The sequence below is a fragment of the Equus asinus genome, chromosome 21 (assembly GCF_041296235.1).
Source record: "Equus asinus isolate D_3611 breed Donkey chromosome 21, EquAss-T2T_v2, whole genome shotgun sequence".
Classification (NCBI taxonomy): Eukaryota; Metazoa; Chordata; class Mammalia; order Perissodactyla; family Equidae; genus Equus; species Equus asinus.
Genome location: NC_091810.1, coordinates 35,041,385 through 35,058,522, shown reverse-complemented (window position 1 = coordinate 35,058,522; position 17,138 = coordinate 35,041,385). Strand labels below are relative to the sequence as shown.

Here is a 17,138-nt window from a genome sequence, read left to right as displayed (position 1 = left end):
AGTCAGTACACTTCCAGTGCAGAAACCTAGGAACTGAATGTTGGAACCAGGCAGAGCTGAGCTTGAATCTCACCTGTGTCAGCCGCCTGGGGGCCAGGATAAAGTACTTGACCTCTCCAGCTAATTTTCTCAGGGCTAAAATGAGAATGACATCATCTACCCAGGTAACCCCCTAACTTGGGTGTCAGTGACACATCAGAAGATCAATAAATAACAGTCATGATTAGTTTATCACTCCTAATTCTGATTCCCAGTCTCAACCACAGAGTTATACCCTAAAGCAAGGTTTCTCAATGTCAGCCTTATTGCCATTTGGGGCTGCGTAAACGCTCTGTTGTGGGGCTGTATTGTGCATCGTAGGATGTTCAGCAGCATCCCTGGCCTCTATTCCCTAAATGCCAGTAGCACACCCAAATCCTGTGTCGTGACAACCAAAAATGTTTCCAGGCATTGCCAAAGGTCCCCTGGGGAGCAAAATCACCCCTGGTTGAGAACCCCTGCTCCAGAGAAACTCTCTATGGGTCTCCATTTCTCAACTGAAAATGATCGCAGCTGCTTATACAGGTATTTCGGTAAGTGGCACTTATGTGCCAAGCAGAACACTAAGCGTTTGCATACATTTTCTCATTACATCTTCACAAACACCCTATGAGGTGGATATTATTGGCATTTTCAACTGGGAGAACCAAGGTTCTGGGAGGTTGACGTGCCCATGGTCACTCAGCTGGAAAGTGGCAGAGCCTGGATTTGAACACAACCGGTCTGACTCCAAACCGTTATACCGCCAAGCCCCCCAGCCTCCCCAGCCATTCCTGATGTGGGAGCCCAGGTATCGTGCAAGGATGATCAGAGGACCTCAGGGTCCAGTTCTCAAGGATCATCCTTGCTGGTACTGGCCTGCCCAGGACCCCAGGAAACAGGGAGAGGACTTGTCCTCCCTCTGCACCTTACTGCAATCTGGGCCCTGATGACAGTCATTAGAATCAATTTATCACCAGTGCCAACATGGGAGAAGTTCAGGCAGCTCAGACCTCCACCGACACACGACGCAGTCTAGAGGTTTCCTTCTTACTTGTCTGCACTAATCCAGTCTCAGAGTTTTAAAAAAGCAGCATCTGAATCATGCAGAAAAATGAAGAGTTTCTTCTAGACTTGAAAAGCTCTCCAGGGAACTGTGCACCACAATCTCCATCTCTCAAGAGATTCTTCTCTCTCCAGTGTTTTCAAACGGGGAACATTCAAACAATAACAGATGCCAACATTTTTGAGCACTCGCTACATGCCAGGCCCTGTGCCTTGTGGTTTACCAAATCTCATTTTATTCCTCCATCAACCCAGGAAGTAGGCATCATTATCTCCATTTTCAGAAGGGGAAACAGTAGCACTAAAAGGTGAAGTATCTTACCCTGATTCACCCAGCTAATAAGCTGAAAAGCCTGGCTGCTAATCCAGGCGAGCCTGAGCCCAAAACCTGTGAATCTGCAACACATCAATAAATCGCTATTTGTGGATTATCTTACGGACAGCGCTGCAGTCCTGCTAACACATAGAGGGGAATAATTTTGAAACATGGCTCATAATCAGGGCATAATCGCCTTTTAATTGCACCATGATGCCACTGTCCATAAAAGAGAGCTTCGAGTCTTGTTTCACAATGGACTAAAAGATTAGCCTTATTGTGGAAAACATAACTGCCTCCCATTAAAGGCGTACACAAATGTCTCCTCTGGCAATAATGGTGGGGTTGACACCTTAGCCAGGAGAATGTAATTCTCTTACGTAACTCAGTCTCACAACACTGGAGATGGTAACAGAAAAGTCTACGTACACAGCTGACAGTGACCAGAACGACCTCTCACAGTCCACGTGAGGCTGACAGAGTTTGCTATGTTCCCTGACACACTCAGCCCAGTGCTGCCCCAAACCCGTAATACAAAGACCAATTGAAACAGGCCAGCGATGCTCATTGTCTTCAAGAATATTCCTAGGTCAATCAGCTAAGCTCTGTTTAGCCCCAGTCATAGACTGCAAATGTTATAAACCTTATCAAGTTGTTTTGCTTTTTGCTGAGGAAAATTCACCCTCAGCTAACATCCGCTGCCAATCTTCCTCTTTTTGTATATGAGCTGCTGCCACAGCACAGCCACTAACAGACAAGTGATGCGGTCTGAACCCGGGCTGCCGAAGTGGAGTGCCCTGAACTTAACCACTAGGCCGCTGGTGATAAGGCCCAAAACCTTATCAAGTTTAATGTGATCTATCACACATTAGTACCTACACTTCCAATTTCAAATACGAGAATTTTCAGAGGCAACTGAGCTCGGGAGAGATTTATTCCAGTTCTAACTTGGACAGTGGACGTTCAACAAATACTTCAGCAACTGTTTTGCACCAAGCACTGTCCTCAGTACTGGGGATGGAGCAGTGAATAGTCCTACACCATATCCCTGCCCTCTTGGAGCTTATATTCTATCTAGAAGCAGAGACAAAACAAGGAACTCACTGATTTTGAAATGATCTACAGACCACAGAGTAAAACAAAGCAGAGAAGGGGAAGAGGGAATGACAAGTGGCAGTGGAGTTATGCTTTTAAATAATGTGATCAGAGGAGGTGTCACTGAGAAGGTGACATTTGGGAAAGACATGAAGGTCATGAGGGAGCAAGCCTTCCCGATGTCTAGGCGGGGACTAGCAGGCCACGGATGGGGAGAGAGAAGAAATGTCCCAACCAGATCATGGGGGTCCTTGTGAGTCACTGTAAGGACTTGAGTTTTCACTCTGAGATAGGGACTCCAGAAATGATAATAAGTAACAGATTACTCCCTTCTTGAATTGCTTGGCTATAAAAAGAGAAGACTATTATTTAATCATGAAAGACAGGGTTCAAATGACATCTTCTAATTTTGCTAGATGCCTCCAGAAAGGTTGACATCAGAACACACTGGACCCTCCACAGGACACTTTACTGTAAAGCAGAAGTCCATATGATAGGCGTGTCCTTGATGTCCACGGGGGTTCAGCTGTGGAAACACCACAATTCACAATTAATACCATATCAATGCAGATATCCATAGGGGTGCAGGACAGCAAAGCTCCAGTGTTCACTAGGGATTTTTCAAGGTTATAGATCTCACATATGAGCTGCATAAAGACAGGCAGGAACGCAGTAACCTACTTTTTTAGGATGTGAATGTCAGCCCTTAACGAATTTGACAGCCTTTATTCTCAGTGTATACAAAATCAGTATATCCTGTTACACATATATACAAACTCAAGGAAGGGACCACTAACATCAGACACTAGTGTTTTGCATTAAATAACCATCGTTTATAAAGCAACATCCTTCATGTAAACCCTTGTGGTAAGGAGATGTCAGAATGTTTTCTCTTATAAACCACTTAATTCCCCTCAGTGGATATCATCAATTCTGCCACCCAAAACTAGCTAGGTAATGAATGCCAACACGTGGAGTGAGCCAACTGTATGCCGCTGCATCATAAGGTCAAGTTAATCTATTTTTAAATAACACAGCCGTTAGCAAAGGGTGGCCACTGGAAACAATGGACAAGTTGGGTTGCCTGTCCTTGCATTATTTTTTGTAAAAGCTGTGGAATATTCCATAGGGTAACCTAAAAATATCCTTTGGAGAGTGGTCTTTTGGCACCAAGAACAAAAACAGATTGGTTTTTGGAAGTTTAAGTTAAAGGGAAAAAAAAGACATATAAACACAAAGCACAATTTAAGAGCAGGAGAGGACAAAAATCAGACTTTTCTGTAGCAAAGATCTGATTTGCTGTTGGCTGGGGAAACTGTACACAGGGACAATTCTACAAGAAAACGGAGGTAAAGTGTCATTCTTATGGATGGTGACATAGAGCAGGTCTCACATCAACAGAAAACAGAAAAGTCCCTCATCATCCTGCCTGTTAAACATCTGAAATTTCACTTCTGAAAGTCTAGTCAGAGTCAACAGGCAGAAATACTCAAAAATAATTCATTAAGCCTTGTCGGTCATATATTTATTTATAGCTCAGTATAAATTATTAGACAAGGGAAATCAGCTGATTGGAAGATCCGGTGATGAGAAAATGAACATATTAGGATCCTAAATGAGAAGAAATAAAAGACGAATAAGGAGAAAAGGGGGAAAGATGTTGTGGACGGCCTAGTCTGCACTTCTTCTGAGTAAGAAGTGACAATGGAAAACCCATTCACACATCAAACAAATTTTTGTGAGCACCTATGATTTGCTGGGTACTACTTTAGGCCCTGGGAAACAGAGAGGCAAACAAGTGAGATAAGCTTCTTGCTTGCATGGACCTTACATTCTAGCGGGAGGGGAGACAGACAAGAAGAAGAAGAAACAGAAGACAATGTGAAATTGTGACAAGGCTATGAAGACACAAAACAGGATGAGGGGATGGCACATAACTCAGGGAGCTATCTTATATGGGGTCAATGTCATGCTGGGACCAGCTCTTAGTGGCTCTGGAGAACCGATTATATGCATCTCTTCCCAACTCCAGCGATGCTACAAAATCAGGGTCTTCCCTCTGCCAGAGCCGGTTGTTAAGCTTTAGCAGAACACCACTTGATGAGGCGCTCAGTGAACGTCTCTCTGAAGAGACACTAAGGAGAGGAATCAATCTTGTGACCACCTGGGGGGAAAGAAAAAGCAAACCCAGAGACCCTGAAACAGAACTCTCGGGAAACCAAGAACGACAAGGTGCTGTGTTTTAAAATGATAACAGAATTATTTTGTTACAGAGCTGTTGTAATATATCCCAACTGGTCAAAATAAACACACAACATCAAAACAAAACACAAAAGGGCACAAAGAACTATATTGAATTGTATGTGGTCATAATTCCCTCTTTACGGTGAGCGGAAGGGTCTGGAGGCGGTGTTGTGGTTTTTAAATTGCGTCCTATTTATTGTCTCCATTCTGTCTATAAAAAAGTAGAGGGATAGTTTCAGTTCCTGGGTAATTTGCAAAACCACAAAATTCACCTACAAAAATATGTAGGCATGACCTATAATATTACCAGTTTGGGAAACTACAATCACACCATTTTAAAATCTTGGAGTCTGGGTTATTCATGGAATCGCAGCATTTTATGAGTGCAAAGGACCTGAAGAGGCACATCCACTTATTTTTGGCATGAAGAAATTTAGGCCCAAAGAGGATGACTTGCCGGAGATGACAGCACTAGCTGGCGGAGCTTGTTCTGGAACCCAGGTCACCTGCCTCGTTTGACATCAGATTCTCAATGTCAGTTTATACCCTAGGGCAGTGGTTCTCAAAAGGAGCATGCATCAGAATCACCTGAGGGCTCACCCCTCAGGCTCCACCCGCTGAGTTTCGGAATCAGTTGGGCTGGGAATCTGCATGTCTAACCAGTTCCCAGGTGAGGCTGACACCACCAGTATGGGGACCCTACTTTGAGACCCACTGTCCCAGGAATTAGGAGTATGGGTTTTGTTATCCAACATGGCTGAGGTCCAGCTCTGCTTCTGCCACTTGTATGACCCTTGGAAAAGCCACCCAAATTCTCCGGACCTCAGTTTCTGATATCTGACTCCAGCTGTGAGGAATAAAGAACAACATGCCCATAAAGCTCTAGTCATCCAAGGGCCTGGCACATTCTAAAGTAAGCGCTTAATCAGTACTAGCTACATCTTAGAGCAATCTAATTCACTAGAATGGCTAAAATCCAAAAGATAGACAAGATCAAAGACTGGCAAAGAGGTGGAGCAACTGGAACATTATAGCAGCTTTGTTCATAATAAAAATGATAAACAGTCCAAATGTCCACTGACAAGCAAAAAATATAAACAAACTGGTATTTGTATACAATGGAATACTACTCAACAATAAAAAAGAACGATACACACAACAATACGACATCTCCAAAATATTTTGAGTGAAAAAACCCAGACACAAAGGAGTACATGCTGCATTATTTCATTTATGTGAGTTTCAGTAATAGACAAGACTAACCCACCATAAAAGAAATCAAACAGCCTCTGCCTTTGGAGGAGGTGGGGGGAACTGACCGGAAGAGGACATGAGGGAAATTTCTGGGGTACGGAAATGTTCTACATCTTGATTTAGATGAAGATAACACGAGCGTGTGCATTTGTCAAAACTCATCAAACTGTATACTTAAGATCTGTGCATTTTACTATAGGCAGATATATACTTATTTATGGCAGTATATATTTATGCTTTATTATATATGTAAAATAACAAATATACGTATATGTAAATTTTTTAGGCACTTTGTGACCAAAAAACTGTCTTCTCCATTTAAAATGAACCCACTGCAACCTGGTAGATACATTTAGCTTAATTCCATCACAATCCAGTCCTGCTTCATATAATACCATTTGCTACAGACTATTTTGGTCTGTGCAACTTTCCAGAGAGCTGCCGTGAAATAGAAACAGCAGAATTGTCTCCCACAAGAAGACCATGACATTTCCGTACAGACAACACCCAGAGTGACCCATGTCCCTGGGAGTGGCTAGCTTAGGGTAAGACAACACAAAAGTAACATTTTCCTCTACCAAGCACCAAGTATGAGCCTATCCAACAGGATCAAAACACACTAATAAGACATAGTAAGAGCAATTCTGTCGTATAAGTTAAATCATATTCTCGACGTGAAAGAGGGAACAGAAAACTGGTGAAATCCTTTCTAGTGCCATCTTTCTGTAATGAAGATGTCAGAAGAGATAATCTCCTGGTTAATTATTACATAAATAGTAGCGTTCACATTGTAGTGGATTCCAGGCCATTCGAGTGTCCCCATCCACATCTTCATTCTATCCTATTACAAGGAGAACAGGTAGATTTACACACACACGCCTGCTATGAACATTCCTGTGCAGCAAACAGAATGGTTCTGGGGAAAGGGAGAGAAGATCTGGAGACATTACAGTTTCCCTCAAACCCAGAGGCATCTGATTCCAAACTCACCTGATTATCTGACCAACCTTCCTAAACCCCATGAAGAGGCAGCCCTGGGGACAAGGCCTCCCTGATCTTTGGTAACTGGGGATGGAGGAGGTTCGGCCACATCAGCATCTTGCAAGTGAAAACAAGCCCCCATACAGGACCCATTAGACACCAGTAGACTCCCCACCAGAGAGGCAGGAACCCCTACCTGTCCTTCCTCCAGGCCTTTCTCCAAAATGCCCCTAAACTGAGAACTGTAGATGACCCTATCAAACGCTTTGACACAGTATTTTCTCTGTAGTTCTATCAAGTCCTAATAATCCAGGTACTGGCATTAAGTTTATAACCCAGGTTCCCAACACCAAAAGCTAGATTTAGAAATAAATAACTGCTCAAATTCAGTTTAAACGTAACAATAATAGTTCATCTTTATTGAGCACTTACCATGTGCCAGGCTCTGTTCTGCACACCTTCCATTTATTAGCTTATTTATTACCCCCAGGAGAGCCAGTTTACAGATGAGGACATTCTTAGGTGAGGCAAGGTGTTGGACAAAGCACAGCCTGGGGGGACATGCAATGATTGAGGCACAGCCTCTCCCATCAATGAGTCTACCACCTTGGATGGAAATGAGGGGATGGACCTAACTCACTGTTCAGAGTAAGTAAAAAGCTACAAGGTAATATTTAGGAGGAGGAGGAAGGATTTGCTTATCCTGGCGGGATGCTGGAGGGCTTCTTGGAGGAGGTGTCCAAGTGGAAGATGAGGACATAAATGGAAGGAGCTTTCTCGAACTGTCAACTCCTCTGCTCCCAAATCTACCAAAAGGCCCAATTATTGCCCCTGCCCACTCCTCTGTTTCATCCAGAACAAGCCTGTTTCCAGGAGAGGACCAGCTCAGCCTAGCCCAGCCCTCCTTTCCTTTGACACATTCCTCCAGCTGCTGCTGCCCTTCCAGGCCTGCAGGCACATATGGGAACTTTTCACCACGCTCAACTTTGCCACCTTCTATGGGGCTTTCATGGGGGAGAACCTGCGTCACAACCCTTGGTCCTACAAGTGATCCCTTTAATGGAATCGAGTCCTTCTCTGTTGGATTGACATAAGGACAGCCTCTCGCCTGCACCAAACTGACACGTAAGGGACTCCTCACCACCAGCAGCCACCAAAGAGGTCATCACCCCGCCACAAGCTTCTGAGAGAGGAATTGGCTTCCACTCCCTCCTCACAAGTCAGCCCCTCCATTCCCCCAGGGGCACCCCCCACCTCCTCCTCCTCAGTATTAAGGCTCTGCAGCAAGGGCTCAAACCCTCACTTTCGGTATCTGTGTGACCTTGGGCAAGTAACTTAACCAACCTCAGTCCCAGTTTCCCTATCTGTAATATGGGCTCTATAAAAACAACTGGCTCTCAGGATTGCGAATCAGAACAAGATAGCGCAAGTAAAGCATTTTACGCAGAGCCTGCCACGCAGCAAGCTAACCATGAATAGCAGCTATCATTATCAATAATGGCGAGTGATGGTGGTGGCGGCATAAACTTGCGCTTGATTTGCGCTAAAGAGAGAAATACCCCCTCTCTCCCCACCCCCCCACGCCTGGGGCTGGGCCACAAGGTGGAGACACATGCGTCATCCAGCTGTAAGGTGAATGCAAGATCTTCAGGCGGCAGGACTTAGGAACCACCAGGCAGTCAGGCCCCAACCCACCTGGAGCAGGGCAGGGTGAAGCCGATTTTCTGATGGAGGAGGTTCTATAACTAAACCCCCTCTCCTCGTTCATACCCATTCTCCAGGTCTGGAAACAGACAAGTGGCAAAAGCACGCAGCAGCTGCGCCTGGCTGCACCACTCCCCCAGGGAGCCAGCAGAGCGCCCACCTCTGCCCCTGCCTCAGTTCCCCCGACTCTTCTCCAGGCGCAGCGGCGCTACACTTGGTGGCTGAGATAACAGGTTGGCAAACCAGGCCTGAGAAACATCTCCCGCTTCCCTGCGCAAACCCAACCCCCTCTTTCCAACGCAGGTGGGCAAACAACCCACAACCTCGCAACAACTCTGTGTATTTCACCATGACAGGGCGCGTGGCCTCAACTTCCCCTCTTCGCTGCGCTCGGAGGAGGAAAGCGGGAAATCGAGATGGGGTGGAGGAAGGCACTCCGAAGGCCGCTCCCCTTTTCTGGGGGCGCCTCCCGGAGGCGCGTCCCGTCCTACCTTGTCTGACGGCTTTGAAGGTGACGGCCTCCTTGCAGCTGTCGATGACTCCCAGCACGTCATAGCGGGGCAAGCCGGACACCCGGATCCCCTGCACCTCCAGAAGCAGCTCCCCCTCGCCCAGTCTCGGGCCCTCGCCGCCGCCGGGGAGCCCCGCCGCCGCCACCGCTCCGACATACGGAAACTCCCCGTTCTCCGCGCCCCCGAGCACCGTCACCCCAAGCTCGCCCTGGGGTCCCCGCTTCACGGTGCATTCGTGAACCTTGCTAGTCCAGTGGTTCTTCTTCTGGATCACTTTCGACATGATGAGTTACACCCCTCCTCCCCCCCCAAAAAAATAATCAGAAAATGAGAGACAGGTGCCCCCCACAGCACAAGCCCCCAAGCCTCCGCTGGTTCATGGGAGAGACATCTCCCCTCAAATAAGGCAACGGGAGAGAGAAACTTGGCAGCCTCGCTCCCCTGCACACACTCGCGCACTCAAGCCATCATAAAACAAACTTTCTGGGCTTCCCCGCGAGCCCTGCACAAGCGCCCGCGAGCTTTGTTTGCATTCCGGTGCCTCTAGGTCCACGTTCCGGCGCCCGACCGTGCTCTCCGGGACCAGAGTCCACTCTGCGCCGCTCGGGTTATTTTTTTCCTTCCTTCCTTTCTTTCTTGCCTCTTAGAAACGCGGTGTCCTCTTTGCCTCCCGCCTGGCTCGCCTTTCCTCGCTGGCGGGCTGTTCCTGAGGGTGAGGGAAGCCCTTCCAGCCAGTTGCTGGGAGCCCTGGAGACGCGGTTGCGGAGCGGGGGTGGAGGGGGACGGGAGGGAAGTGCCCGCGGCCCCTTTAAGCAGATACAAAGGCTCGGCTTGTTTTGTTACAGTTCATTCTATTCCGCGCCGCCGAGCGCAGCGGCCGGCGAGAGGAGACGCGCGCGCATGCGCCCCGCGGCCGCCTGCCGGCCGGCCCGCCCCACCCCTCCTTCCCGAAGGGAGAGATTCCAATGTGATTCCCGTTGGGTCCTAGAACCGACCGTCAGGAGAAAGCAGCTTACCCCCTTTCATACACCCCTTTTATTCCTCCCTCTTTTCTTTCAGTGTCCTCGCCTCTGCAAATCCCTTTGCGGATAGGGGAACACGCTCGTGTTTTACTCCAACTGTTTGAAACTTTTGATACACGGGCGATCTGGCGTTGGCATTTTAAAACCATTTCAAACAGGTGGGGGTTGGGGAGGCTCGCACACTCACTCTCGCGCTCACACTCACGCACACAGGCACGCACTCACGCCGGCCTAAGCCTCCTAACCGCCCTCGGCCAGTGGCTGGCCTCGCTGTCGGTCACCAGCCCGGCTTGTCCGCCGCTCCGCGCCACATTTCCCTCTAACACCCCTGAGCCTGACCCGGAGGCGCGCGCCTGCTCTGAGCCTGCCGGTTCGGGTCCTGGAACCGGGTCAGCCAGTATCTCTACGATCCTGGGGAGAGGGGCAGTGGGGGTCCCCTGGGCCCCCCAACTGGGATCCCTGTTAGCGTCACACGTTCCCACACACACATGTCCTCACCCTTAAACTTTGGGGCCAACTTTTTAGGACCATGGAAAACTATAGGCGAGGGAAAGAAACCAAAAGGCTAGAGGGAGGTCGGGTCTTCAACCCAAAAGGGATCTGGCTTTTTAACTGCCCTTCCAGCAAAGACTTCTGGAGCCAGTCATCTGTCCCGGGCTCAAGTTCCTGGCTGAGCCAGGAAGCCTTGGGACCCGCTGGGGCCAGGAGATAAGGATCACCCCCGGGTCTGGGATCTGCACCCGCGGGGGCGTGGGCGTGGGCGCGGCAGCCACCTCGGAATTCGCAACCCGGGGGTGGGTGTAGAGAGAGCCTACACCTCCGGCGCCGGCCCGGGGCTGGGATAGAGCAAGTGTCTGTCCCGGCGAGGTTGCGGAACGAGCTCGGGGGCTGCGGAGCGAAAAAATATCCTGCATCGGGAAGGTTGCCCTCCCCAAATACTCCCCAAATCGGCCTGGGCGGTAGTCTCTCAAGCAATTTCTTTTCCTTAGTGATTTATAACTTGTTTGTTCATCTTTGGTCACAGGAGAGATTCCAAGTGCTAAATAAGGGAGGTAAGTGGAAGGGACTCAGAAAGGACGCCATGCCGCAGCAGTGGGGGTTAAGAGCTGGCCTCTGGGGTTTAGAGTCCCCCTGGTCCACTCTCTGTGTGACCTTGAGCAAGCTCCGTGACCCCACAGAGCCTCGATTTCTCCCCTGCTGAGTGAATATAACAATACTTCACAAGGTTCTTGCGAGTGTTACATGGGAGAACACTTGTAAAGTGCCCAGCTTGTAAAATGAATCCTTGTAAAGTGGCGTATAATAACTTACATGATTATTAGTAGTCGTAGTATTTAGAGCATTAGGAAATCATTTGGGGTTTCAAGTTAGATGATGATGATAATTATAATTCATTCTCACCTTTCTAAAGCTTAAACTATATAGCCATACATTTAAATATTTTTAAAGCGCTGTTTGTAGGTTGCTAGTCTAAGCTAATAAAAACAAGAGAAGACTGTTGATGCTTCTCTCTTGGGATATCCAGAACTGAAAATCTCGTTGCCTTGTAGTGTTTGTGAAAGAAGGAAGTGGCCAGTTTTCTTTGGTTCTTCTTGGGGAGGAAAACATCATATCCAGCCTATTTTCTCAGAAGTGATCAGTGTGTTTCAAGCTTGACTGGATCAAAACGAATGGAAGCTTCAAAACTTTTATTCTCAAGCCAACACAAATCCGGCCAATCAGAATTTCAGGGGTGGGCTGTTATCATCTACCTTTTTAAAGTTCCCTTTAAGTGGTCCTGGTACCCAGTGTTGAGGACCACAGGTCTACCATCTTGATTCGTGAGCATTTTTTATGTCACAGATCCTTTTGGAGAATAAACCTGTGGTCCACATCTTCCTGTAGAATGTAAGCTCCACGAGGGCAGGGAACTTTGGCAGTTTGGTTTACTGATGTATTCCCAGTTCCTAGAACAGTGCCTGGTACCTAGTTAATACTCAAGTATTTGCTGAATGATCTTCCCACAAAAATGCACATTTTTTGCATACCACCTTAGAATGGAGTCACGGATTCCCCTACAAATCACTAGTAAACTTAATCTTGAGTGTTTCCCTGCTCTATATTCTAGTAGTCTGATTGCTTGTCAAGAATTCCCCCACCTGCCTAGAATCAATGGTTCGCCAGCTCCCCTCTCAACTCTCACTCCCACCTGGAGGAGTCCAGAGGTTGGGCCACACCAAGTGTTTTGTGATTCCTCCCATGGCAGCAACACCGTCTCCCCACTCCCTGATTCCAGGTGTCCCTGAAGCTGAGAGGGGAAAGAATTTGGAATGTAGCACACTTCAGACTTTAGATATTGAACAGCCCCAAGAAAAAAAGGGATACCTGAGGGTACAGAGGGCAGGATGGAAAGCAGTATAGAGAGACATACTGTAATCCAGGAACATAAAAGCAATAATTGGAACCTCCAAAGCAGCTAAGACCACCAATTTCCAGGCACTAAGTTTGGGATGTTCTCACTCTCTGCTCCTCCCCTGACCCTTTCTGTCTCCTCTGTTTCACCTGGTCCAGTTCCTGTGTTCCAGACTGGAAGCAACTTCAGGGCAGAAATCATATCTATCCTATCCAACTTTTGAATCCTTTGCACCTAAACCCATGCTTTGGGTGGAGTGTGCACCATACACACTTGTTGAATGAATACGTGAACGCATTGATTAAGTGTGATGTTAAATTGTGTAATATGTGACCTTTGACACAAAGTCTACTCAGATTTGCTGCCTAGAACCCAGATGTTTATAGATTATTTCCCTGCAATAGCTTATAGTTACCTCATCTTGAAGGAGATTTTTCCCGAGTAGAGGTAAAGTGGGATCCTAGTGTCATGGCTTCTCTCACTTATGCTATGACTTTGGCAAGGCATCCCAGTGGGGAAAATAATGCCATAAAATACCTAGTTTTGAGGCTTATCGTGTGTGTCAGGGTAGTTATATGCTTCATTTAATCATCACAACTACCATGTGAAGTACGTATGACCTTGATTTGACGTGAATGACCTTGATTTTACAATTCAAGATTCAAGGAAAGTGAAGCCAGGGAAGTAAAGAAACTTTCTCAAGAACTTGGAAGTGAGAAAGCTTGGATGGGAACCCAGAAGCGCGACCCAAAGCCCACGCTCAGAACCACTGTGCTATGCGGGTGTAGGATGTGGCCATCTGCCATTTAGCATATTTGGGTAACAATGTTGTTTTTTTGGCTCCTGAATCTGCCACATAGTGTGTGCACAATAATTAAGCACCCTCCTCTCCCTACCCTTTCATCTGAAAGGATACAGTGTTCCACTCTGGAATCCAGTCTCCTGTTCCCTGTCTGTGGGCTCTGACAATCGAATGATTTACTGGAATGTAAAGAGGATTAATTTGCAAACATTTCTAAAGTGTTTGGAGATCCGTGGGCTATGGTACAGGTGACGTACCAAATGTCCTTATACTGTTATTGCATAAGCATTTGCACAATGAACTCTTAATAAACACAGTAGGCTCTGATGAGAAGTAAACCATAACACAATAAACTCTGCACAAATTAAGATCCTATTTTCCTATAGCTCATTCCACTAAAGGGAAGAAAAAAAAACACAAGTATAAAATGTGCATTTCTTCTCTTTCTCCCAAATACATTTCTTCCCGAAGCTTTCCCATTGTGATTAAAGAAATTTATCATTGCAGTCTGAAGAGGTATTTTACCGAAAATGTGAGGATGGGAAATAAGTTGGTCAGCTGTGAGGAAAAGGAAGACACATAAATTGGTTATTTCTTAATTTCTGAGGAATGCCATCAAGAGGCATATATTATAGATGTCAATATATAAATACTTTGTATTCCATAAGGTAAATTACTCCAGACTGGTAACCAACGGTTACAGAACTGAGCAGAAGACCAACGGGGAGGTTGAAGCCATTAGTTGAGATAGAAAGTAAATGGCAGTGAGGGCCATTTTCCTACTCATCTCCCAGAGGCACTTTTGTGATTCATTTGATAACTTGTTCTTTTCCTCACAAGGAGGAGGATGGGTGGTTTTCTCTGACCATAGTATTCCTCCCTTTAGTACTTTCACCTAGGCAAGAATAAATACGATGCTAATTCTGATGACATTTCAAGACCTCTCTTGTGAAGTATTATTTTAAGACCCCAGAGCTGCAACTCCAGGAAGAAAGTTAAAATCCTTGCTATTGCTCTGGTTCACTTCCAACAGAAAAATGAATACTGGTAACTGAAAGATTTGAAATTTGATGTTGGGTCTGAAGAACCAAGAGAAACCCAAGAATTTATCATGGGAATCTCTCTTAAAATTTCCAAATGGTTCAGCAGTATAAAACACTAAGTATCGACAATTATCATGTCATTTTGCATAATTCCACTGAAAATACGCCTGATGGTATTTTTAATTTTCTTGAGAACAGGATATTTGCATTTTCTTGATGACAGACATTTGTATCTCTTTTATTCCATGTCCTACCAACTCTATGAAACCATAGTAATCCGAACATGATAGATGCTTAAACAATACAGGGTTTTATTATTGAAAGTGTTTGCTCTATTTCTTCTTCCTTATTATGTATCTTTAACAATTTACTGCACCAAAACAAACTGAATGAGAGAGGAGGAAAGTACACGTTGAAACCAAGGGTGGAATGCCCATATTTTTAAAAAATACCCTAGTAATAAAAGTTTTTGCAGAACAATTTAAAAAATAGATAAGTAAAAAGGCAGCATTAAATTAAGTCATTCAAATTCTGTTACCAAGAGATAACTACTTCTTACATTTGGGTGTATCTCCCCCTGGACTTTGGTCAATACAGATATGCACACACACAGCCTACCCTCGTAAGTTCTCTTTATCTCTTTTCATTTTGGATTTATAGTTAATTTGTGGAATAAGATAATCCTTTTTATCCTTTTTCACTCACCAATATATTATTAATTTCCTATTTGTAATCATACACCTATATTTGTCACTTTCAATGGCTCAACAATATTCCATTCTTTAAATATTCCAAAATGTGTTTAACCAATGCCCTATTCATGATCATTTAGGATTCTGAAGGGGACTAAAGTAATTATTTGTATTAGGATGTTTTTGTTGCCAGTTGAACTAGTTTAAGCAAAAAAAGGAAATTATTATCCTACATTTCTGGCAAGACCAGAGGTGAGACTAGTTTTCAGCATGGCTAGATGAACAGGCTCAAGCGATGCCCTCAGCTTCCTGTCTCTCCATCTCTTGGTTCTGCTTTCCTCTATTGCCTTCATCCTCTCCTACTACATACAGATTGGCCTTCTCCAGACAGCCAGGAAAGAGCCACAAGCAGCTTACATCATCCAGGTTTAGCAACCCCAGAAGAAAGGAGATTTTCAGTAACAGATGGGAAAAGCAATCAGAGAAATTTCAGTCTATATTAAAGCTTTCAGTTTCAATTGCTGCCTACTTTTCAGTGGCTTTGACAATAAACGCAAGTGCGTCACAAACATCCTCAGCTGCCTGATGAAGCCTGGCAGAGGGTGTGTGGACTTGGTCTACGCAGGGAAAGCTACCTAGGAGGGTTTCTCTGCAGGTTCTTATCATGGTCTCCCTTTTCTACAGTTGACTAAAAGTTCCAAGAATTCAAATGGAGTGGGAGTTTGATTTTAGTCAAAGCTGCAGTGGTTACCCACATTTTGGCAGATGTTTTGAAGGTATCCTGAAGCTGGCAACAGTGCAAGATGGAACCCTTTACAAAGGAAGCCAGTCAAGACTTATACTTGTTTAATTCACATGGTTTGTTAAACTACATAACATCAATTTCAAATGTTCTGAAATGAGTCTTAAGTTTCTCTGACGCCAAACTGAAAAGGAGATTTAATATTCTAAGATGACACGTGACAGTTGGTAGATTGTTTTCATTCATTTGTACGTTCAACAAATGTTGATTAAATGCTTATTTTGTCAATGCCTACTAGGTACTCATAGTACTGAACTAAAAGTCACACTTTTTTTTTTCTTTGCCAGAGGAAGTTTACCTCCTAGTTGGAGACTCAGACAAGAAAACAAACCAGTCCAATAGTATTTGGTAAGTTCCCTGACAGGGAACCCAGGGTGAGCCTGGAGGACATCTCATTACAGAGGAATGTAATTTGTAAGCGTGGTTTCAGAAATTGAGGTGCCATTATTAGGAGAACTTCTTGCCTCCTCGCCCTCTAATTTATTTTAATAGTATTTTAAGAAGTGAAAGATGAAGTCCAGTTTTATGATCACATTATGGTACTCAAAGGTGCGTTTTATAGAGCCATTCATAGAGTTCCCAGATGGTTACAGTCGCCCACAGTGTGAATATGTGGTGCCATAAAGCACAACTCTGTCTTGCCACAAGCTGATCCAGCAAATGCTGGTTAGGGTTTTGGAAAATGACTCAGGATAAGGAAGCAATCTGGAATCTGAGCAACCTTGCTCCTTGAACTGTGCCATCTTTGGAAAATTGTTCCCCATAAAATCTTGTGACCAGATGAATGAGAACCCAGAAAATGTATTATTCACTTTCCAGATTTAGCACGTTCCTAGAATTTTAAACTCATTTTTATGGACTGTTGCCCAGGTGAGGGGAGGCTTAGCCAAACCCAGAGTGGTTACGAGCAACAAGCCCCAGAGAGTCAGTGCCCAAATTTGGAGTCTTTCTATCCTGAACATTTCTGACATTCCTGGCTGAGAAATTCAGCATGCCTGGCTTCGGGTACCCCAAGGATTTTACATGCAGCAGAGAACTGCTGAATTAAGCTAAGTGGTGGAAGATACCGCAGTTTTAATTATTAAGTTAGCCCTCTGCTTTAGTGAATGCACAAGCTGGCATATGCTTGGGAATGTTTCTGCTTCCAAACTCACAGCATCTGCATTTTTCAGATGTTTGACCTTGATCTTGTGACC

At 45.4% G+C, this 17,138-nt stretch overlaps 1 protein-coding gene across 30 annotated transcripts in view; it reads right to left on the bottom strand.

Annotated features, from left to right (window-relative positions):
• The window catches only part of MAGI1 (membrane associated guanylate kinase, WW and PDZ domain containing 1), a 598,403-nt gene extending 588,339 nt beyond the window's left edge, over nucleotides 1–10,064 (bottom strand). For 17 of the 30 annotated variants that reach the window (XM_014859296.3, XM_014859298.3, XM_014859299.3 and 14 more), the window contains exon 1: nucleotides 9,169–9,673. In XM_014859296.3, the coding sequence (XP_014714782.2) occupies nucleotides 9,169–9,472 (304 nt within the window). In that variant the 5' untranslated portion in view covers nucleotides 9,473–9,673. Of the gene's footprint in view, nucleotides 1–9,168 lie in introns of all 30 variants that reach the window. The other 13 variants (XM_014859297.3, XM_070493529.1, XM_014859313.3 and 10 more) reach the window with 4 other exon arrangements.
• Between the last annotated feature and the right edge of the window lie 7,074 nt (nucleotides 10,065–17,138).